Below are 24,299 nucleotides of genomic sequence, written 5' to 3'. Positions count from 1 at the left end.
GGTAGCAGATAGCAGACTATGGGCATGTTAAGGACACGTGACACAACCCAGAACTTAGGGCTTCTAACTTGGAATTCACTCTATTTTCATATGACTGACAGGACCAAGAGCCTGTTGGGCTTCCTGCTTGCTTATTAGCAGCCTCCTTCCTACTTCTCGTTCTTTTACTCTTTTGCCTTCCTTCCTTCCTTCCTTCCTTCCTTCCCTTGCCTCCCCCCTGCCCCCAATTCTTCCTTCACTTCTTGGTTTTGCGGGATTTTAGTTCCCCAACCTGGGGCTGAACCCATGCCCTTGGTAGTGGAAGTTGCAAAGTCCTAACCATAGGACCACTGGGGAATCCCCTGACTCTTCCTTCCCTACTCCTTTTCTTTCTGGATAAGAAAAACTCGAGGGGAACAGGCTGTTAGGTGATGAGGGAGCTATGGAAGGAGAGAATGCAGTAGGGGGAGGGGATATAAACTCTTTTTTGTAGCGTTTAATGAAGCAATTGGTTGTAGCATGTGAAAACTCCATCGCTAAGCGTGGCATGAGCAGTGAGACCGGATATTTTGCTTTTTTAAGAGAGAAGTATATCCACAATAATGAATAGGTGTGAACTGATTCACTAAATATGAAGTATAGGCTTTGTAACAGAGGGTAACTTGGCCACTCATAAGTCATTTATTATTCTTTTCTTTAAGTCTGCAGATCTTTGAAGAAAAAAAATAAGAATGCATCCCTATATTTAGGGACAGTGGATAAAATATTTTCAGAAAATGAGATATTTCAATGGAAATTCTTGCCTAATATGTCATCGCTTTGAAAATGATTAAAGAAAATGGGGTCTCTCCCAGCAGAGGCAGGTACTTTGACTTGTCAAATTTAAGTTGGACATTTTCTCTTAGTTTGGAACTGCCACAAAATGAGCCCTTTCATGTCCTCAGTAATACCAAACCAATGCAATCCATCTGTTCTGCTAAATTATTTCTAGTTCCCTAACCAAAGGCACTGCTTTTTCATGCATTTTATCATGATTTTATGCCCTTTATTATATTTTACAAAAGGTTCTGATTCCTCCAGGGCCAATGAGAACTGATTAGGACACTGGCCTCAATCCAGGCTTTGAACACAGGAGGGGAAGGAATAGAACTGTTTCCTTTTCTCCCTGCTCCTTGGCAAAAAAAAAAAAATCTATACCGTGTGTGCACTCTGTGTGTGGGTGGGTGTGGGTAGGCTGCATTTTATCCTGTTGCAGTATGACTTTGTAGGTCATGTTCAGAACATTCCTTCTGTAATCAGGTTGCACTAACAGGCTTTAATTCAGAAAGACCACTTCTTTAGGAAAGAGCCATGGTGTGTTGTGAGACTCATTGATACGGTCATTTTGAACAACATTAGTCAGACTTCAAACCTGAATGTATACTGTTTGGGGCTCTGATATAATGAAGAAGACCTGAGTCCTCAGGTGCTTAGCACAATGTAGACAATTAGCATAGGAGTTCCTTTCCTACTCTATAGGAAGAAACTACTTGAGTGCAGGTCACAAAGAATGGAAGTAGAGTAATGATATCCTACATCCTATATCACAGGGTGTCTTTACTAGGAAATAGGACGGCGAGCTGTAAGTTTCCTTTCTCAGACCCATACTGGCAAGGTATTTAAGATCTATGTTAGGCTGTCTAGTGAGAAATACCTGGATGGATACCCATGCCATCCTGTATATGCATTGAGTGTCCATATACTCAGAATTCTCAAAAGTTCTTTTGAGAATCAAGATGATTCATAGATCATCATCAGAATCATAGATGACTTTAGGTAGACATACTGCTGGCTAATCTCTGAGAACGGAAATCAGTATCGCCCTACATTACAATTATCAGAGCACTTTATCCTATTTTGTGACTCATTATACTCTTGACCTTTGGCTCAAGAGCACATCATGAGAGAAAGCTGAAGGAATAAAGGGTACACAGGAAATAGAAAATATGGGAAAGGATTAAACAGGACAGTCTATATTTAAGCATAAACACATCACTTAATAAATTACTGATGATGATACCAGAAAATGAAAACCATTGGAGACTTCAGTTTGAGAAGAAAAGTAGAATGTGATGAATTTAAGATATCTGATGATAGTGAGGCAAAATGAACTACTCCAGGATTTACTCAGTGTTAAGGAAAAAAGAGAGCTGTTGCTATTTCAGCATTTTTACTTAGTCATTCACGGGGTTCCCATAGCCGTGCCTCTTAGAGATATAAATCTTAGAACGCGTTTTCTCCAGATCCTTTCTCCAGGTAGAAGCCGTTTTTCATGTTGAATTGGTTTCCACTGCCCTGTTTCTGTAGAAACATGTACACCTTGTTCGTGGGTCTTATTCTCCAGTGGGCATAGAAGCAGAAAGGATTATAAAGAATTAGTGCTTATATCTTGGGATTTCCCTGGTGGTCCAGTGGTTAAGATTCCATGCTTCCACTGAAAGGGGCATGAATTCGATCCCTGTTGGGGAACTAAGATCCCACATGCCACAGGAGGGGAAAAAAAAAAAAAAACTAGAACAATCAACAACAAAAAAGAATTGCTATTTATATATAGTGTAAGGATTTTTTTAAAAACACATTCTATAGTAATAAAACAAGCCAGTGTGAAATATTTCCTAGGAGTCAAAAAGAAGTGTAGAGAGGCAGGAGAAAGAAATCAAAGGGAAAACTTGTGCCCTTTGTTACATTTTAGTGATGAAGGGGAGACTAGGGTATAAACCAGAGAGGAATACTCTTAGAGTAAGTGGACTGCCAGGAGATCCAACAAGTCCATCCTAAAGAAATCAGTCCTGAATATTCATTGGAAGGACTGATGCTGAATCTGAAACTCCAACACTTGGGCCACTTGATGCAGAGAGCTGACTCATTGGAAAAGATCCTGATGCTGGGAAAGATTGAAAGTGGGAGGAGAAGGGGACGACAGAGGGTGAGATGGTTGGATGGCATCTCCAATGCGATGGACATGAGATTGAGTAGTCTCTGGGAGTTGGTGATGGACAGGGAAGCATAGTCTCTGGGAGTTGGTGATGGACAGGGAAGCGTAGTCTCTGGGAGTTGGTGATGGACAGGGAAGCCTGGCGTGCTGCAGTCCTTGGGGTTGCAAAGAGTTGGATGCGACTGAACTGACTGACTGAAGCAGGCTGGGCCAGATGCTCTGCCCTTACCGTTAGTTAACTGATATTCCACAAGGGAATGACTGAGGTGCAGCAGGTGTCCTCTTAAGATTTATCAGCACTTGAGCTACTGTCAATAATTGAATCTTGTTAGCAGATTATTTTTCAAATGTGTGATTGAGCGTTCAGCGTAGTGCGGTTGTGGGAGAATGAGAAGGGAGTTAGGAGATGCATGGAATGTATGGTATGTGAATATATATGACTAGTTCGTGAAAACATAGAGCTGTACTTATTGCTAAGTGTATTTAACATTATACCAGAGGCAAAAATTCATTGTAGAGCTGAAAAATGTCTTTATGGGAAAGGGGATGGAGCTTTCTGCTGCTGCTGCTAAGTCACTTCAGTCATGTCCGACTCTGTGCGACCCCATAGACAGCAGCCCACCAGGCTCCCCCGTCCCTGGGCTTCTCCAGGCAAGAATACAAGTGGTCCAAATGTGGGTCCGATTGTTAGCTATAGCTGGCTTTGTTTAAGATATGGATATCTTGCCGTTATCAGCGTGTAGATGTCAGTGGCTGTGGATTTCACAGACTCACAGAAATGCGAGCGGGGGCCCTGTCGTTTGTGGTGTCCATTACTCTGCAGACTGGGACTGGGTGCCACGGTCTGGTTTTCAGCGTGCTGCTCGTTCCAGTTGTAGATGACTCAGGCCGTGGAGTTACCCCCGCTTATCTTGGGGGATTTTCCACCAGCTGAGATCTCACAGTTAAAATGTTTCCCTTTAATAGAGACTTTGAACTTTCCTTTTCTCATTACTTGTCATTCTGTTTCTTTGATTGTTCTGGTCTTCCAGAAACATTTCCAAATGTGATTTTACCAGCAAGCCATCCAGGTCAGTAACATGTTTGTTTATTGACGAGAGCAGTGGCTGACCAGATGGCCATCATAAATTTGCCCTAGTCTTCAGCATTACCTGCCTGGTTTAATTTCAGCATTTAAACCTACCTGGGAATAATTTTTCTAGAGCATATTTTTTTATTTTTCTAGAAATGTAAATGGGGTGTCAAACATAGGGAACTTCAGTGCTTTGGCAATGAAAATGCCATAAGCATTTGTTTATTTATTCAGCACATAATGGCACAGTGTCAAGAAGTTTCTGTTTTCCATCATTCCTATTACCTTCCTGTTACCCCTCAAGTCCCCTGCTATTCCTCTCACACTGTGAAATGGTGATTTATTTTCAGTGACAAGCACCACTAGCCAATAAACTTCTAGGAAGTATCAGTGTATCAAGGTTCTTTTCCATGAACCTTTCGCCCCCTTTGAGAATCAGACAGCAGCAGCATCACCTGAAACTAGGGAGACTGAGTGTGGAATTTTCTTGGTCCTGAGAGCAGTTGTTGTCACCTGATGATTTTATGTCAACTGGTAATTCATGGTCAGGAACATGAGGAGACAGCATTCCTTGAACACACTCTCTTCGAATTTTACTGTAGTTCTCTGCTAATATATTGCCTTACAAATGTCTTGTTGTGATACATATTTTAAATAAAATATTAACACTATCTGGGTAATTTTAGGAAGTATAGCAATTTTAAACATAAGGCTAATTAACTTCATACACCGGCACGGTGTTTACTGGTTTAAAAGATTTGTCAACTGAGAAATGTGACCAGGAAGAACGCTTTGTCCATTGACTGAGCCTTAACTTACGTGCAATTTTGTCTGTGTCGAAGAATCATTCTTTGTTAGCTAAGATGCAAGTTTTTGCCTAACATGGATGTAGAAATATTGGTTGAGTATAGAATATCTCAAATTATCTTTGATTAAATAAGAGTTATTGTTTTTGTTCAATTTCCATTCTGTCACAGACTAATGCTTCTATAAAATACATTCAAAATGAGATACTACAATAATGAAATAAAAATTGAAGACATACACAATTATATCTGATTCAACAGACGTTTAAAATACTCTGTCAGGGGTTGCTATAAAAGTTTCTCAGTATTTACTCTCAAGTCTATGTAGACCTCATCACAGACCCTTCTGTTCCTGACTGTTATCATTTCCCATGTTACATATTTTGAATGACATTTGTCTAGATGAACAGTACTGTGAGGTGCACACATGTGATCAGCGTATGGGGAATAATCAAATGTATTAATGTATTGGTATTTATGTCCTTTTAAGAAATGGTAAGGAATCTGTTTCAGCAGCTTCTTTGGGTGAGTGTAAAGTAAGAGTTTAATGAGTTTACTTCTCAGCTAAGCAGTAGTTCTTATTTTTAACTACATACTTTTATAAAGGAGTTAACTATGAATTATTACCAAATTTTTACTAATTACTAAATTTTTATAGATATCTTTTTATGCCAAAGAAGAATATGTTTTATGTCAGTTGCCCATTTAGGCTTAAGCAATCCATTGGATCTGAACTTTGTATACACTCATTTTTCATGTATTATTATGGTCCTTTGTTACGCAAATCAATGCCGCATTGCTCCATGATGAAACTCAGCCCATTATTAATCATCTTAAATGTGACTTGGGGTCTTATTTTCTCCTAAATGTTGTCAGTGAAGTACGGTAGACTTCTGCTGTTTTCTTTCAGCGAATTCAAGGTCGAAAAGCCAGCCTGGAGGAAATACAGCTTGTTCATTCCGAACATCACTCACTGTTGTATGGCACCAACCCCCTGGACGGACAGAAGCTGGACCCCAGAACACTCCTAGGTCTGTATGGGCCTCCGTTCTACTGAGAACAGCACATTCCAGCACCGTCATTAGTCAGTGCTGCTGTCAGTTCAAAATGCTTGGCAAGCAGTGTGATAAAGAGCTCTTCCAACAGCAGTACTCTGTGGAACGGGTGGTCTACAGTCTAGCCAGTGTAGAGTAAGAAAATCCTGCTTTAGGAAAAGTGACAGTGCGGGGTTTATGATGTTGACTTTTATTTGAATAGCATTTGTGTCACCATGTTGTAGTTGATGGGAGTAAATGCATTGGGAAGTTTGTTTACATTTTTAATCTAAAAATTTTTTTTCACATTTTTATGCAAATTTATCTTCCCCTTTCAAATTCATTTTGTGTCTTTCAGTTCTTTTCTTCTATGATCTTAACACACAGAGGGCACAATATAACTTATTTTAAGTGAAAACCTCCTTATTACTCTACCTAGAATCCTGTATTTTATAGTAAGATTGCATTTTAAATCTTAATATAGTCTATGTAGTACATGTTTTAGTTACGGAATCAAATAGTAGTTGGCAGAAGTAGAAAACTAATAAACCTAATCTTTAAAGTGTGATTTTTCTAAACTTTGTTATCAGATTTTGAAATCAAATTTATGTTTCACAGCTTTATGTAAACTTTGTATGAGTGATAGAATCAACAGTATTGAAGAAAGTTCATGACAGAAACATTTTAGCTGAAACCATTCTGTTTAATTAAGTTTATTAATAATCTTTTATAATAGAATAACAATGCATGACATGGTGATGTATGCCCAAAAGATTATGTTTTAACTAAAAATGCATTTTAGAACTTTTTCTTGAAAGTCCCTTTCTTTCCAGTAAGCCTGTTATGCCAGTTCCAAATTATTGGACTCTCTCACCCAATTCAGTATTACTTCAAGATGATTTTATGTTAACTGGTCCTAAACAATTTGAAAGCAAGTGGATGACATGTCGTAGACAGGCATCTTAGAAAGCAATTATGAGGGGAAATTAACAGTAACCAATTTTAACACTAAAAATCTACCCTTTTAAAACAAGTGGCAGGCATCCCTAAATTTATGAAGTAAGCGTATATAGTTGTGTGTGTGTGTGTGTGTGTATGCATTTATGCGCATGCAGGGTGGGGAGAAATTGACAGAAAAGAGAACACAGGAAGATTACTCAGTTTTTAGAAAACCTTATGAAAATTTGTTGAAAGACAATTTGTATAGTAGAATTAAAGTTATATGTTAACATAAAGCAAGTGAGTCCATCTAGATATTTACACTCTGTGTGTTTTCTTTTTTCTGTTGCTGGAGTCAGTCTCTGCACATGGAGATTTTTACATAAAGTAATTTTTGCTGTGGATATTGTACAATAAATTTCCTTATTTTAGCATGAATTAATAATTCCACCCAGTTTACCAAAATGATGAAGTAAACCAGACAATAATTTGCACAGTCTTCTGTGGTCGAAATACTCATGCATTTTAAGGATAGGAAACTATGTTCATTTTTATTATTTGTTAGTTTAGTTAGGAGAAAACAAGTAGAGAACTTTCCCCATTTCTTTTTTTTTTTAACTAGATCTCAAACTTTGGATTTAATTAAGATAAATTTACACGTAGGTGTTCCAGAGATGTTCCACGATAACCATAATCCACATATTAAGAGAAAGGCCATATTTGTAAAAGAAATGAAGTTTGAATTTTGGCAGCTTTGAACTGTTCTACTTATAAAACATGGCAATACCACTTTTTACTTTTTTTTCATGAAATTTGACACTTTTGAGAAAAGCTGATTTTCTCAAAACATGCATATCATTTAAAGATTTGAATATTTAGAAATGAATTCAATGTATAATTTAGAACTTGGATAATAGTCCCTTTCAAATAAGTACGCAATAAAAGCACCAACTATCAATTATTTGTTTTTTTACAGTCTTGTCCAAATAATTTGGTCATTTATTTCATTAGTTTTGAATATTCGATGTGAAATAAAATTCATATAGCAGATGATTTCAGAATTAACTGTAGATACACGTGTGGTGTTCCACAGGCACCTCTCAGGGTCAGTGCAACAGTGTCAGCCTTGTGTGCAGGCCATGGGATAAAAGGAAATAAGGATGTTGTATTGCTTAGTCTTGATGTCTAGCACTAAACTCAAATTTGATGATGCTTCTGAACGACATCAGTTTTCCCCATCAATTCAGGGTCTAAATTTAAAATCTTGTTCTTTTAAAAGTTTAACTTCTCATATTTTTTTGTTCTTTATGAAATTTGAATTCTTGGGGCTTGTTTTTTATTTATATCTCAAAGACCAAATTGAAGCTGCCATGTATGATTGTGTAGAAATTCGTAGCCATCAAGATATTTTCTCTTTATCCCTTTCTTTTACTCCCACACTTCCTGTTCTTCCTCTAATCCCTCCCAACACAGATGGTGCGGGAGGGTTTGTCAGTGTACACACATAGTAAATTGAAATTTATTCAATTCTATGAATTTTCTGAGTTTAATTGATACTACTACTTTCAAAAGTTATGTTCTGGTGTTAGGAGAAAGGATTTACATAAAAATTCACTATGACTAGATTCATCAGTCTTTGTATCATGAAAGACATCGATAACTTATAAAATAATTAGATTTGAAAATGGGCACCATTTATCTCTTTAAATACCCTAGACCCTGTAAGATGACACTTTTAAAACATTCTCTCCAGTCATTTCTGGTGAGAGGTTTTCCTGAGCATTAATGTTCCTGTCCTTTTCACTACCAGTTTTCATTATCTTGTGGCTAACTGGAGCTCAGTCCATGGATAAGGTGATGTAATGTTATTAAAAAATAAATCAAGTCAACTCAATGAAATAAGCTTTTCTTACACACTACTAAGTTTAAACTATTGATTAATTTGGTTGTTTAGTATTATTTAAACAGTGCTGAAGTAGATTTTCAAGTATTATTTGTCTTCTATATTTACTTAGAGTTTAATCATTTTTTAAAATTACTTTTAAAATTACTTTATTCTATTGTAATATTACCTTTAGCCCTTTTCATTGACTATGGAAGGAGAAGTTCAGACATTAAAATATACATTATTTTTTATTTTAATTTCACATATGAATACATCCTTGCAAAATATTCACTGATACAGAATTATCTTTGTTATGAGGAACAACTAATAAAACTTTTTACCATGCCCCAAGCTATCCATAAAAATGCTTATGTATCTTTTACTGATATCAGTATCCCAATTTTAATATTTTTTCACGATTTTTTTTTTCTGTTGACTTTTCGTCTTTTTTCTGTTGGAAGTCCTTATATATATATGAGATATCTTATTTTTTCATTGCATTTAGATATTTCTTTATAGTTTTCCATATGTTAGCAATTGCATTTGAAAACTCAACTTATACAGTTTATTGTTTTCGAAGTAAACTTTCTTCTCTGACAGCAGAATCTATTTAGACTTTTACTGACATGACACGTAAGATTCATCACAAACCTGTTTTCAATTTTTATTGTTTATTTCGTTGATCATCAACAATTAGGATAAGTGAAATGGAGATTTGTACCTGGTTCTACCACTGATCGCCTCAGTGACCCATATGAATCACTTCAGAGATAGTTAACTATGATAGAGAAATGCCCCACTGCCTTTCCTTTAGTTACTTTGTAAGACATAAGTCTTGGAACTTTAGGAGTGGTAATTTTGGTTTTCTCCATACATGTAGTAGATAATATAGAAAAATGAAGTGCTCATAAACAAAAATGATTAAAACTTCCATGAAATCTCATTTATGACTCTTTTGTTTAAAATATTGTGAATATTGGAGAAGCTTATCATATACTTGGTCTCAGCTATATCTATATTTAGAATTTAAGGGTAAGTCTGTATACTTAGATAAAAATTTTAATATTTGGAGCATGTGAAAAATGAGAGTGTATTTCATAAACCTTGTGGCTCAGAGCATCACATTAGAGGGATACACTTAGGGAACAGCTGACTTATATATGATAAATAAGAAAGATATTGTGATATATTGTAAATTGTGTAGGGCAGTTGAAAAAAAATCTTGAGAATTAAATTTCATAGGTATGTGTTCGTGTGGGGCAATAAACTCTATAGGTAATAATATATGTATATATATGTATCATTTGCTTTGAGTTCTTAACAATCTAAAGTTTGATCAGTTTCCTTCTGAGTCAAATGATAAATACCATGTGACATAATATTATGTATTAATAAAAACCCAAAATTTTAAAAACTATGATTATATTCAAATTTATATATTTTTCATGTCTTTTTACTATGTAGGTGACTCCTCTCAAAAGTTTTTTTCTTCATTACCATGTGGTGGACTTGGGGTAAGTATCAGTTTACTGGTTTAAAAAATTTTTTTATTAGAGTATAGTCGATACACAATGTTGTGTTACTTTCAGGAGTACAGTAAAGTAAATCAGTTATACATACACATATAGCCTCTTTTCTTAGATTTTTTTTCCCATATAGGTCATTACAAATTATTGAGCAGAGTTCCCTATGCTATGTAGTAGGTTCTTGTTAGTTATCTGTGTTATATATAGTAGTGTGTATATGTCAATGCTGATATCCCAATTTATTCCCCTCCTTTTTCCTCTGTTAACCATAAGTTTCTTTCCTATGTCTGTGACTTAATGTTTTATAAATAAGCTTATTTGTACTGTTTTTTTTTTAGATTCCATATGTAAACGATATCATATGATATATGTCTTTGTCTGGCTCACTTCACTCAGTGCAACAATCATTCATGTGGCTGCAGATGACATTAGTTCCTTGTTTTTATGGCTGAGGAATAGTCCATTGTGAGGCTTCCCTGGTGGCTCCGTAGTAAAGAATCCACCTGCCAATGCAGGAGACATGGGTTTGATCCCTGGGTCAGGAATATCCCCTGGAGAAGGAAATGGCAACCCACTCCAGTATTCTTGCCTGGGAAATCCCATGGACAGAGGAGCCTGGTGGGCTACAGTCCATGGGGGTTGCAAGAGAGTCAGACATGACTTAGCGACTAAAGAACAACCATAGTCCCTTGTACACATGTACTGTATCTTTAACATCCACTCCTCTGTTGATGGACATGCAAGTTGCTTCCAGGACTGGGCTGTTGTAAGTAGTGCTGCAGTGAACATTAGGGTGCAGGTGTCTTTTAGAAAAAGGGCTGCACCAGTTCACATTCCCACCAGTGGTTCTCTTGGTTCTCTTTTCTCCACTCCTCTCCATCATTTGTTGTTTGTAGATCTTTTTGATGATAACCATTCTGACCGGTGTGAAGGAATGCCTCACTGTAGTTTTGATTTGCATTTCTCTAATAATTAACAATGCTGAGCATCTTTCCACGTGCTTTTTTGGCCATCGGTATGTCTTCTTTGGAGAAATGTCTATTTAGGTGTTCTGCCCATTTTTTGATTCGATTGTTTTTTGTTTTTTTAAATATTGAGCTGCATGAGCTACTTTGGAAATTAATCCCTGTTGGTTTTGCTTTGTTTGCTATTATTTTGTGCCATTTTAGGGCTGTTTGTTTTGTTTATGGTATCCTTTGCTATGCAAAAGCTTTTAAATTTAATTAGATCCCATTTGTTTAATTTTGTTTTTGTTTTCATTACGTTAGGAGGTGGATAAAAAAAAATGTGTTGTAATTTATGTCAGAAAGTATTCTGCCTGTGTTTTCCTCTAAGACTTTTATAGTATCCAGCCTTACGTTTAGGTCTTCAATCCACTTTGAGTTTATCTTTGTGTTTGGTGTTAGGGGGTATTCTAACTTCACTCTTTTACATGTAGCTGTTCAGTTTTTCCAGCACCACTTATTGAAGAGACTGTCTTTTCTCCATTGTATGTTCTTGCCTTTGTCAAAGACTAGATGACCATAGGTGCGTGGGTTTATCTCTGGACTTTGTGTCCTGTTCTGTTGATATTTATATCTTTCTTCATGTCAGTACTTAACTGCTTCCTGTAGCTTTGTGGTATAGTCTGCAATCAGGGAGCCTGTTTCCTCCAGCTCCATTTTTCTTTCTCAGGATTGCTTTGGTTATTTGTGGTCTTTTGTGCAAATCTTTTCTACAGTTTTTAAAATCTAATTCTGTGAAAAATAGCATTTATAGTTTAATAGATATTGCATTGAATCTGTAGGTTGCTTTGGGTTGTATAGTCATTTTCACGATATTGATTATTCCAGTGTAAGAACATGGTCTAATCCCTCCATCTGTGTCATCTTGTTTCTTTCCAAATACTCGTCTTGTGAGTATAGGTCTTTCACCTCCTTTGCTAGGTTTATTCCTAGATATTTTATTCTTTTTGATGCAGTGGTAAATGGAATTGTTTCTGTTGACTGCTTTTAAATAACAAAAACTTCAGAAATATATTTTTTGATTTATTTGGTCAGTTGTGCTTAAGCCTGTTTCTCAGTATAAAAGTTATTCTGGACTTCAGGATTGGCCAGATGATTTGTAGGGCTCAGTGCCACGTGAAAATACAAATACCCCTGTCCAGAAATTATTAAGAATCTCAAGATTGTGAAAATACCTAAGTAATCCAAATGTCGGACCCTGAGCACTGCAGGTTCCTGTGTGAAGCTGATTTGCTAGACATTCATATTGCTGGAGAAAGGGTAATACAAGAAGGTTTAACATAGTGTTTTAGCAGATTTCGGTTTTCAATAGTTACACTGAGTATGCAGATACATTACATTCCTGGAGAAAATGGTGTAAACTTCACAAAGCACTTTGCATTGTGGGACATTTTGTTTGTGAACCTCCTCAGATCTTTTCATCTTCAGTAATTAATGAAGCCTTTTTGATCCAGGATATTTATACCATATTTCAAAGACAAATTTGTTCGAATCTGACAGTGTATGAGGAAAAATGGCGACATTTTTGTGGGTCATTAAAGCATACCCTATAACCTATGGTCTACTTAAAGTTAACCCTTACCAGTAACAAGCCATAATCCTATAGAAAGTGAAAAGTGAAAGTCGCTCAGTCGTGTCTGACTCTTTGTGACCCCATGGACTGTATAGTCCATGGGATTCTCCAGGCCAGAATACTGGAGTGGGTAGTGGTTCCCTTCTCTAAGAGATCTTCCCAACCCAGGGATTGAACCCAGGTCTCCTGCATTGCAGGTGGATTCTTTAATGTCTGAGCCACCAGGAAAGCCCTCATCCTATAGAACTGAGTGCTAAATCAAGATAGGCCAAAATAATTCTAGATCAGGTTTCCAAGAACTTAGGAATTAAGTCTGTTAAATTTTTTAAATAATTGAATGAAAAAAACACAACTAGTCCTGTGTATATATATTAGGCAATTATTTTTCTATGACTAAATTTTACCAAGGGAAATCCCATATGTTTTCAGCTAATTCTGTCATTTCAGTGATGCTCGATTAAGCAAGGATAATCTTGCTATTCTTTCACCTGTGACCTTGCCTTGTAGAAGTAAGAATGGCAACTATAACCAATGTCCATTTGGACATTACAGTTTACTGGCATACAACTGAGGTTTATAACAACTTAATAAAATTGTCATTATTATTAATACCATTTTGCCGATAAAAACCTGAAGGCTCAAAGAAGTTGTTTCTCCTTTGATAAACAGAATAATAAAAATAAATTTATTATTTAAAACTTAATATATAAGGAAGTTATTTTCCTGAAGCCACATATAAAAGGCTTGCACTATGAGGTTGACATGCAGCTTAGGGCCTTCCAAAGCTTTCATCTTCAGCAGACCAGCTGTGGTCCCTGGAGCCCAGCAGCACAGTGGTGTGGCTAGTGCAGTGTGGTCCCCTCGGTGGCAGCTCGCCATGAGCTTCACACCTTGACTCCCAGCACAGACAGTCGCCATCCAACATTAGTCCTTGCTCATTTTTCTCAAACCTCCTGTGGAGCCAGGAGCTTGCAAAGCCATTCTAGAAAGCAGAAAATTAGCTGACTTTTCAAATGGGTCTCTTTGGCTTTTGCACTTATGTTCTGCCATCCTAAGTGGCTGTTTGAGGAGAATGACTGATTATCTGCAAACGCGGCAGAGACTGAAACAAAGCTAATGACTGCTCTGTGGATTTGGTGATCGGGAGGAAATCAAAGCTGTTAGAGAGGGGTGGTCATCAAACCCCCACTCATTTACAGGTACGTTTAATTCGTGACCCAGAGGTGAAGTGAGGATAGCTCTCTAGGGCCCACTTCTCAAGCCTGTCCTCTGCTGTGCCTGTGGCTCACTGTCCCTTGAACACCAAGTACATCTACTCAGCTGTGCTGAACCCATACCACCGACACATCTTATTCTTCAGCAAGAGCTGCTCTAGTAAACTCTTAAGGTGCCCAAGGAATGAACAGAGACTGCTGCTTTGGTACAGTGGGTGTCATAGATTAGCACCGATGTAATCAGTATAGTGGCAGTGAGGGTGGCAGATAAATCTAGCTTGGACAAGCAGAAGCAGGAAGAGTAAGATTCGATTAGTTGGACTCCATCATTGCTGGGAAGGGCTTGAGAGAGGCATCTCTTTTTATAAATTTGGCCTATAGGTCTTCTGGTGGTGTTTACGTAGGTCTAGGTGAGTTTGTATGCGTGTAGGTGTTGTGTTGTGTACATCTACACTTGTTGATGCTAGAGAACTAGCTTGATTCAGTGCTTTTGTTTCTTTTAGGAACCTTATTGTCTTCTTAGACCATCTTGGACTCCTGAGATCTTTGGTTTTGGTATAAGTCCTAAGAGAAACTGGGTCCTATGGATTTGTATTAATTTTTACCTCCAGGACAGTCCGAGACATCTTAAGTATACAAAAGATATCCAGTGTGAACTTGTAGTGGGCCAGCTTGGCAGCAACATGGGGGCACCCTAGCAGGCTTTGGAAGCACTGAAATTGCTTTTGTCTTAAGGCACCCTTCTGGTTCATATTATCTAAGATGCACCCATTGGTTTAAATTCCAAAACACTTAATACTCCCCAATTGTTAAGATAAACTGCAGTTACCTAGAATGTATACCTTCCTACTAGATGGGTTTAATTTGTACCTACTGAATGCTGATGAATTACTTGGCTTTTGAGGGGCCTACCTGGGGCATTATGAAGGAAGTTAAAAAAATCTCTACTACTTATTTGATTTTCCTATAAAATGGCATGTGATTATTTGCTCGGGTAGTTCAATGGGTGAGTGGTATCTAAGGCACTTTAAAGTGTACTCTCCAGAATGGTGTTTTGAACAACGATCTCAAGGTCTCAGAATTCCTTTGTGTTTGGTTCTCATTTTGTTTCGTTACTACAGCATGACTCACTTCTGATTACTGTGTGATTGCACTATAGGAAAATGCACCAATTGAAAAGAGCATTTTACCAAACCCCAGGCCTTGGTCATCATACAGTGAAACAGATAATTAAGGGACTCTGGAAACAAAAGCCAGTGCCGGACCACTTTAGTTCTCACTCCTCAGGGTATTTCACTAAAAATAGTGATCATTTTCCTGGCCATCTGACCTGCTGCTGTGTGAAGAAATCTTGAAGTCATTTCTCAGCCTTATTTTTCCCTCTTCACTTGATAGGCCACAAAAAAAAAAACCACAAAAGCAAGGACGAGCAGGCTTTTATGATAATGTCGTCATCAGCTCCCAGCTTCAAACACTTCTGCGGCTTTTGAGTTGTCATTTATAACTTGGAACTGAATCGACCCATAATTCCCCTGATACACTTAGAGAAATTGATAACAGACTCGGCACTTCTTTTATGGCTCGGAGGAGGCAACTCCAATCACATCACTATTGGCAGGCAATATTATTTTTTGACATGGTTGTAAAAGTATAAAGGGGCTTATGGCATTTGTTTAGATGAGGAATGGGCTCTCAAGCTGTGCTGGGGTTTACAGGACCAGATTAGTGAGAAGCAAAGGGAATATGATGTTTGCAAACAGGATATGATTTTATATATAAGTTTGGGTTTCATTCTCTGCTCCCTGGGGAAAGCCCTGCAGACAGCAGAGAATTCCACTTTTATCCTACAGCAGACCAGCTCCTAGTGCCAAAAGCCAGAAAAATAAACGTGGTCAGTGGGCAGTGTCAGACCCTTGATGGGAGAAGGAGGAGGCAGGGAAGAGGCAGAACAATCCCCAGGAGGAATGCGGAATTGCAGAGCACGGGGCTGCCTAACTGGTCAAAGGTGTGCCCGAGGCCCTGGGAGGTTTCATCTAGGCACCTTCTCCAACGGCAGCTCAGTTAGTCCTCGAATGCAACGCTGGCTTTTTATTACAAACTTTTTCCATCCATATTCTGTTTGATTACACCTAGATCTGACACCCTGCGAGGTTTATGGATGTCAATTTTTTTGTGATTTGGGGAGGAGGAAATAGGGAGAAGGATTAGGTGATGGTGTGGAGGTAATTTTAGGCTTATTTCAGTTGCTCAGAGGTTTTCAGCAGACATTTTAGTTATATATAAACTATGTTCCCTGTAGAGGAGGCAAGTTTGGATGAATCGTGTCAGATTTTCTTTCACTCTCTCAGATTAAAAATGTAGGCTATCCCTTCTGATATATAAAATTTGCATATATGAAAATAATATGTATGTGTGCATATTTTAAGAAGAAAATTCGATTATTTTTACCACATTTATAACTTCATATTATTTCCCCATTTATTATATCTCATTGGTTCTCCACATTTATCCACCCAGTGACAGTAAAAAAATTCCAGTGGCACATCTTTCAAAGACAGCTCTGACTTTCTCTGTTGTATTATAATATCAAGAAATGATTTACTTTATGAGCAAATGTGTGGACGTATAGTTAAATTCAGTGTAGTAGAAAGATTTGGTTAATTTTTCTCCTGCTGTTTACAGTTGTCTTCTTTGAAACAAACCAAAAAGAGAAAAACAGTATTTTAAAAGGCATGAAGTATGCCATCATAAAAGGAGTAAAGAGCAGGAAAAATAAGATAAGGCTAGTTGTCAGTGATTAGACAAGGAGCAGGAATGCAGACTAAGAAGACAAGACTGCTTTTCCCATTGCTCTTAGCCTTTCCATTGGACTGGTTTGGATAAATGTGCTGTGGGAACAGAGAGGAGGGAACTTCCAGAACTGAAAAGAAAGAAGAGGGGTGTGGGGGTCACTTGAGCAGTTGTAAGACAAATATTCAAGAACAATGAGGAATGAACATGTTTTGGGTGAGTCTGTGTGTTTGTTGGGGTGGGTTATGAGTGTGGAGCTGGAGGAGGCATCCAGGCATTACCTGTTGAGGCTCTCCTAACACATCATATTTTTGACAAATGCATGAAGTAGTTGTTGATTAGTAAGGAATTTTTTTCTTTAGGGAAAAAAAAACTTAAAAAAAAACTAATGCTGATGCCAAAATTTGGATATTCCTGGAATTTTGATAATGATGCAGGAGCCCCCTTCCTCTTAAACTTATACATCATGTGTTATTCCCACCTAGGTGTCCCCAGCATGTACGGTGCCTTTTGTTACATTTGCAGAAAAAGGCGAGAATAGCATCTGTTTCTCACATGCAGTAATCATGATAATGTTGATTTTCCTCATATTAATGGTCAGGTCTAACCTGGCTTGCAGTCAGTGTTTCATTTCCTCCACCGCCGCTATCAAAGATGCATCGCAGTCTTCCCTCCAGCACAAGAGGATCCACCCTGATTAGAAATCTCTCTTTCCCTTTCTCTCTTTCTCATTGTACTTGGATTTTCATTAGCTTTAAACTTAATGCAAATGATACTAGCAGGAACACCCCAGGGCACCTGGAAAAAGTAAAACAGATAAGCGGCCTTCGTGCAATTGTTTTGAGAATTTTGTTTCAAGTTGTGGATTCCACAAAAAGATCATGTTGCCCTAGACTTGGAAAATATAGTCCAAGATATTATGCAAGCCAGGGAATTCTTTGTAAATAACAAAGAAAGTTTGCAGTATTGCATAGATCATGCTAATTATGTATACCCAATGATAGTTGCAAGGAAGTAGACAACAACCCCTTCCCCCCTCCAGATAGATATATACGTTACTCTGTGTTACTGCAAACTGTAAAGTTCTATAGAATCTTTAATTGCCTGATGTCCATTGCAGGGAAGAGGAAAATTGGAAATGAAAACCTTAACTTCCTCCTTAATTCACTTAACTGTAGCATTCCATCTGTGATTAAATTCTTTTGATTGCTTTGACATTAAGGAATGCATTTTGAAATTTCATTTTCATTTTCTTAAAGTAAAAATGACTGTAACAAAACTATTAAAATTCTTCTGTTGTCAAAATGAGATAGTTAAAAAATGCTATCATCAAAGCTTTACACATGTGTTTTTTACCCTTGGAACTACAACACCTGTTGCAGGGGTTGGGGGGGGGGGGCATAAATAAATAAATATATACATATATACATATATATGTGCAACTATGTCAGCCAAAGTTGTGTCAGTAGTGGGGAAGAAGAAAACACATTCATTCCTGCAATTTCTTTTCCTATCATTTTCTCTGTTCATTTTCTTGCCTATGGTTCTTGATTATCAACATTCACACAAGAAAAATTGTACCTTAGGTTCTGTAGTTGCTGAAGGTAAACGAATTTGATGAACTTCAAGCTTCAACCTAACAGGAAATCTATGATTCTAAGAAACAAAAATTCAGAAATTAAAGCATACTATAGTGAGTTTGAATATACATCACTGATTGTCACTGATTGTCAAGAAAACATAAACCCTTAGGTCCAACAAAAACTTAGTTGACAAAGGAAATAGGACTACCTCGAAAAAAGCACCTTTGGGATAGTTTTTATGTTGTGCAGCCTGAAATGCAGATAGATCCAGGCCTACCTCAACCTTTCTTTTTAATGTGAAAAAACTCATATTTCCCCTTTGCCATATTTTTCACCCTGGTTAGTTCCAGATCCAGATATTCATCCTGTAACAAACCAACATCCAATACATAGTATTGACATATCATTATTGGATTTGCCTTTGTGAAGTATTTTGCCAGAAAATTTAGTAAAAGAGTTTGTTAAGATTCTCAAATAATACATTGTTTTTCTTTCAGAATTCGAAACTAAATTATTTTACTGAATGCTTAAGCCTTAGTAGGACAGTTCACAGCAGAGTCCCTAGGACTTAATCATTCTAACCCCCCAAGTAGAATCCATAGCTCCTGACTCCTAGACCAGCAGCATCATTATCACTGTGTCATGGTTTATTTTTAAATATAAAATAATAAGTAAAATAAAGGACTTAAAATACAAATTGATGACTCACCTTAGCAATGAAGCAAACATTGCATCACTGTTTTTATCAATGCTAATAAGACTATTGAAAGACTAATACGTTTGTGAATGATATGTATCCAAAATCATTTGGTTTCTGTATAATTTTCTCTCTGTATGACAGTCTCTAGGTCCATCCACATTTCTATAAATGACCCAGTTCATTCCTTTTTATGACTAATAGTCCATTGTGCATGTGCACCACATTTCTTTATCCACCCCTCTGTTGATGAATGTTTAGGTTGCTGCCATGTCCTGGTCGTCGGAAATAGTGCTGCAGTGAACACTGGGGTGCATGTGTCATTTTGAATTACGTTATTTTCTGGGTGTATGTCTAGTAGTGGGATTTCTGGGTCACATGGTAGTTCTGTTCTTAGTTTTTTAAGGCACCTCCATACTATTCTTGATAGTGTCTCTGACAATTTACATTCCCACTGGCCGTGCAAAAGGGTTCCCTTTTCTCCACACCCTCTCCAGTATTTATTGTTTGTGGATTCTGGGCTATGACCACCCTTACCAGTATGAGGTGGTATCTCATTGTAATTTTGATTCGCATTTCTTTAGTAATTAGTGACATTAAGCATCCTTTCATGTGTTGGTCTGTATGTCATCCTTTCATCTGTATGACTTCTTTGGAGAAATGTCTATTTAGATCTTCTGCTCATTTTTTGATTGGGTTGTTTTGTTTTCTTGATATTGAGCTGTATGATCTATTTGTATATTTTAGAGATTATTCCTTTGCCAGTTGCTTCATTTGAAAGTATTTTCTCCCATTCTGACAGTTGTCTTTTCATTTTGCCTATGATTTCCTTTGCTGTGCAAAAGCTTTTAAGTTTAATTAGGGTTAGCTAAATAATACGATTTCTGTGGTCTCTAATTAATATTTACTGTGGATACATTGTTATCTTTTACAGCAATCTGTAAGCACGTCTCATGATTCTATACCGTTCTGAGGTGTGTTCCTTCAGCCTCAGGAGACTTAATGCCGTGTACCTGCAGCGTTTTTGTATTCTGTAGAGAAGGAAACCGAAGCCCAGAGAGGCGGGCAGCTTGTTCAGGTCACTCTCTTAGTAGGTGGTAAAGTACAGATCTCATGGCTCCAAGCTCTTAACCTCAGTTCTGTGTGCACACACCTCACTGTAATTCCAAACTCCTATGATTGTCAGCATTCCTTTCCCAGATGAGAGTATCCCTAACCATAAGAAAAGCAACATTGTTTCTTTTGCCAAGAACATTCTATTTTTTATTAAAGTTCCTATAAAGTATTAAACCCATGAACTTAAACGACATTAATTTGGGGTAAAAAGTTATGTAGCTGTATACAGCATTTCAACCCTAACTAGAACACTGAAGAATCTCTGCACTTGGAACCGACCACTGTGGAGCAGGTTAGAGAGAATCTCATTTTACATACTGGTCTGAGTCAGCGTTCGTTTTATGAAGTTGCTTTGGGTAGAAACAGGATTCTGACATTCATTGTTTGGTGGGAAAAAAAGATCAGCTGATTATTTAATACCCTTTACACAGTATGTACATCAGATTAAATGAGAGAGCAGTAGGAAAATACGGAAATGACGTTATTCAACTCTCAATCTTGGTAGGACTGACCAGCAGGTTGCTGAAATTGTGCATAGCAACAGTGGGAACTCTGACATTCCTTCACTGACCACATAACCCACAGGAATCCATGTATTATTTATCACATCCTTTAGTACACCAGTATCTTAACTGAAGATCCTGAGTCTCAAGAGGTAGCACTTTGCCACAACAAACACGTTACTGTACTTGTTATTGGCATGTAAATAGGAAAGAGAGATTTTTTTCTGACAATTAAGAATGACTAAAAATTGCACCTCTAAGGTCATTAGAGCTGTCAGAAAGCAGTTGTTATACTGGGAGGGGGTTTGTAGCAGAGCATTAATGTACACAGCCTGCCCCGGGATCTCCTTCAGCTGCTGCATTGATAGTTCACGCCTTCTTTCCATATGGAATATTGGTCACAGTGTTCATTCATCGTATCCATGGTTTTCCTTGGAATCTGAAGGTCCTCCCCATAGCTGTTCTATTTCTTTTTCATCTCACCATGACTAAAGAAGCTAAGGTGTGGGCATTATAATCTACAAGGGATCCCACGGGAATGGGCTGTCATTCATGTGTTCCTCCCAGTGCTGAACAAAAGATATAAAGCATGTGGGTTCATCCACCCACTGTTACCATAAATCCATCCCAGCTCCATTTCAAAGGCCTCAGGGTTTCAGCAGAACATGTAACATGGAATTAATATGTACATTTGAAGAGCTGGCATGTTGTATCACACAGGAGAAGGGAAAACACCCATTGCTACAGGCTTCAGAGCCAAATGAGGAAGAATCCAATAAAGAATGTGGTAGTTCCTTAACCCAGAAACATGTCCCTTGTCATGAGCCTATAGGAGGGAAAAGCAGTGGTCACCCAAATTTACCATGGACTTTTAAGAGGTTCTGAAATGTTGCTATCTAAGTGACTGTAGAACTCTCCCTGAGAGGGTTTATGATTTTAGGGAATGTGTCCTTATGCCCAGTCCTAGAGTCAGAGAAACCAACAATAGAACTCTCTGCTAATAATTACTTCACTCATATGAGTCTCAGTTTGTTCATATGTAAAATAGGGATAATGAAGCCTCTCTCATCGTGTTTTTGAGAGGACGAAATATAATAATGGAGATTATCAATGACAGCTGTGACTAGACAGTGGCCGCTTCCCCGCTTTGACGGGGAGTTATTTGACAGCCCTAATTAGTTCTGGTTTTGCAGGGAATAAATAGGCTGTTGGCTGTGTCAAGGGTGTGATTTAAATGCTTCTTCAAAGCTCTGAAACCCTGAGGTCTCATAGGATGCACCTACCTATCCAACTGATGGTCTACCATTAGATTCCTGGCTCTGTAGGGAGACTAGTAAGGGAGGGGAGGCCATTGTTTTGTTTTGTTTTAATTTATTTATTTTAATTGGAGGTTAATTGCTTTATAATATTGTGATGGTTTATGCCATACATTGACATGAATCCATTGTTTTTTAGGAGCCCCTGTGACGAAGCAGATAGTCAGATAACCTTGGTTTAGAAATCGGAATTTTTGGATTCAAATCTCCACACTGTCCCAACTTGAAAGTGTTTCTCTGACTCTGAGATATAGATTATGGTTCAGCAGAACTGAATGTAGCCTGAGATTCTGCATTTTTCCAAAACACCCATGTGATGTCAGTGCTGCTGACCCATGGACTGCAGTTTGAGTGATAAGATCCATGACTGGATGAATCATTTTATTTTTCTGTGTATTTCTTTACTTTTTTTTAAGTAGAGGCAATTAATGAAATTTTCTTTATCTTTTTCCTTGGGGACAAATATGACATACTTGGCGATATGGTTGATGAAGGCTTCAAGAAGCCGCGTGTCTCCTTGGGGCTTCCCAGGTGGCTCAGTGGTAAATAGTCTGCATCCCAGTGCAGAAGGTGCAAGAGATGGCGGGTTTAGTCCCTGTCTGAGGAAGATCCCCCGGAGGAGGAGATAGCAGCCCACTCCAGTATTCTTACCCGGGAAGTCCCATGGACAGAGGAACCTGATGGGTTATGTTCCATGGGGTCTCAAAGAATTGGACATGATGTAGTGACTAAACAGCAACAAGCCCTGTATTCATAGCACTTAATACTCGCTTTTCTGGTGTGTCGTTAAGAGAAGCTACACGAGAAACAATAAAGACCATCTTTTAGAGTTTATGTCTGTGTCAGTCCACTGGGGAATAAACTGAGTTAGGTTGTATAATGTTTAACAAGGTGACCAACACTTATCTGGTACCCCTACTGCCCCATGTGTCTTTCTTTAGATGCTGACCAAAGATACTTACTTTTTGCTTTCTTTGAATAATAAATTTTATTTTACTATGTCTTGCACCAAATCTACTAAGAAATTAGGTTTTTTTCTCTCTGAATCTTTCCTTCTCCCACCCCCACTATCAGTATTCCCAGAAACAAAGTATCTACTGCAATTTTCGGTTCTAGTTGTAAGTGTGGAGCCTCAATGATAGAAAAATGTGAAAATTTTCAAATATCTCTTAAGTGGGTAAAGGTAATTATTCTATTCCCAAAATTAACAAATACGGAATTTGACTTGCAGATGCTATTGTATGTAATGTAAAGTTTTAAACTAATCATGTATTAATAGATAAAGCTAAAATGTCTTAGAAACTAAATCATGCCTTGAAACAATTTCAGTAACTTTAAAATATTTGATAATTTCTAAGTTTCCAAAGTGCTGTAAGCAGAACTATCTGGTTCCACAATAGATTCATTTAAAAAGTTCACTTTACCTGATGTGATGCAAAAGTTGAATAGGTGTTTAATTTCTTTGACAGTTAAGCTCTAATATGACATGCCTAAAGTGGCACAGAGTGAGTACGGTGATGAAAATAATCTCAGTTTCTTTGTTGAGTCTGGTGTCTGTCAGGAGGTTTCTAGGGCCACCTGATCATTATTTAAGTTAAACTCAATTATTCAGAAATGTCCTGTGGCCCTAGCAGCAGCATAGCATAGCAACAAGTGCTTACTAAACTGCTTAATATTGTCTGAGGAGCTTTGATTTCCAACTTTCAAGGGGAAATATTTAAGGCATCCATAGAGGAACCATGCCCCACATTAACCATGCAGAGTGCATATGAAACCTGTTAATGGGCACAAAGGTATTACATTTAACTCTGGAAATATTTTCGAAAGGAATCAACAGGCTGCATTTAGATTATATATAGGAGACTGTTCCTAAATTCCTCTTCTTCTAAGTTATTCTCTTTCCCTTTTAAATACTTTCACATCCACTTTCATTACAGGTAGCTTCATTTCTGTCGTGTGCAGCTTTTCAGAGCCTGAGCTTTGTTTTGGGTGCCAATGACTGAACTATGCTGAGTGTGCTTGGAAAAGACCCACATTCACTCAGGAAACTCTAGTTGAACTAGATCCATATGTAGCTAAATATATATATGTATATATGTATATATATATATATTTTTTTTTTTTTTTGATGTGCTGCAGAATAGAAAGTAATTTTGGAATAAAACTCTGGCATTTATTTTTTTGTTGTTGTTAGTATTTTCTAAGAGCTTGCTACTTTCATTAATGTGTTGCACTGTGGTAAGCACTTTACATGCATTGGTAAATTTAATGCTAATAAAGGTGGAAGG

General features: G+C 37.6%; 1 protein-coding gene across 19 annotated transcripts in view; it reads left to right on the top strand.

The window, feature by feature from the left end:
* Positions 1–24,299, top strand: part of HDAC9 (histone deacetylase 9) — a 972,671-nt gene that overhangs the window by 711,914 nt on the left and 236,458 nt on the right. For all 19 annotated transcript variants that reach the window (XR_011488684.1, XM_070470395.1, XM_020901439.2 and 16 more), the window contains 2 exons: positions 5,742–5,862; positions 10,154–10,203. Coding sequence is in view for 18 of the 19 variants with exons in the window: in XM_070470395.1 (XP_070326496.1) it covers positions 5,742–5,862; positions 10,154–10,203 (171 nt within the window). In the remaining variant the exon portion in view is untranslated. The remainder of the gene's footprint in view (positions 1–5,741; positions 5,863–10,153; positions 10,204–24,299) is intronic.

Source organism: Odocoileus virginianus, chromosome 1 (genome assembly GCF_023699985.2).
Source record: "Odocoileus virginianus isolate 20LAN1187 ecotype Illinois chromosome 1, Ovbor_1.2, whole genome shotgun sequence".
NCBI lineage: Eukaryota > Metazoa > Chordata > Mammalia > Artiodactyla > Cervidae > Odocoileus > Odocoileus virginianus.
The sequence above is the reverse complement of the archived record's forward strand: the minus strand, read 5'-3'. Positions and strand labels throughout refer to the sequence as shown.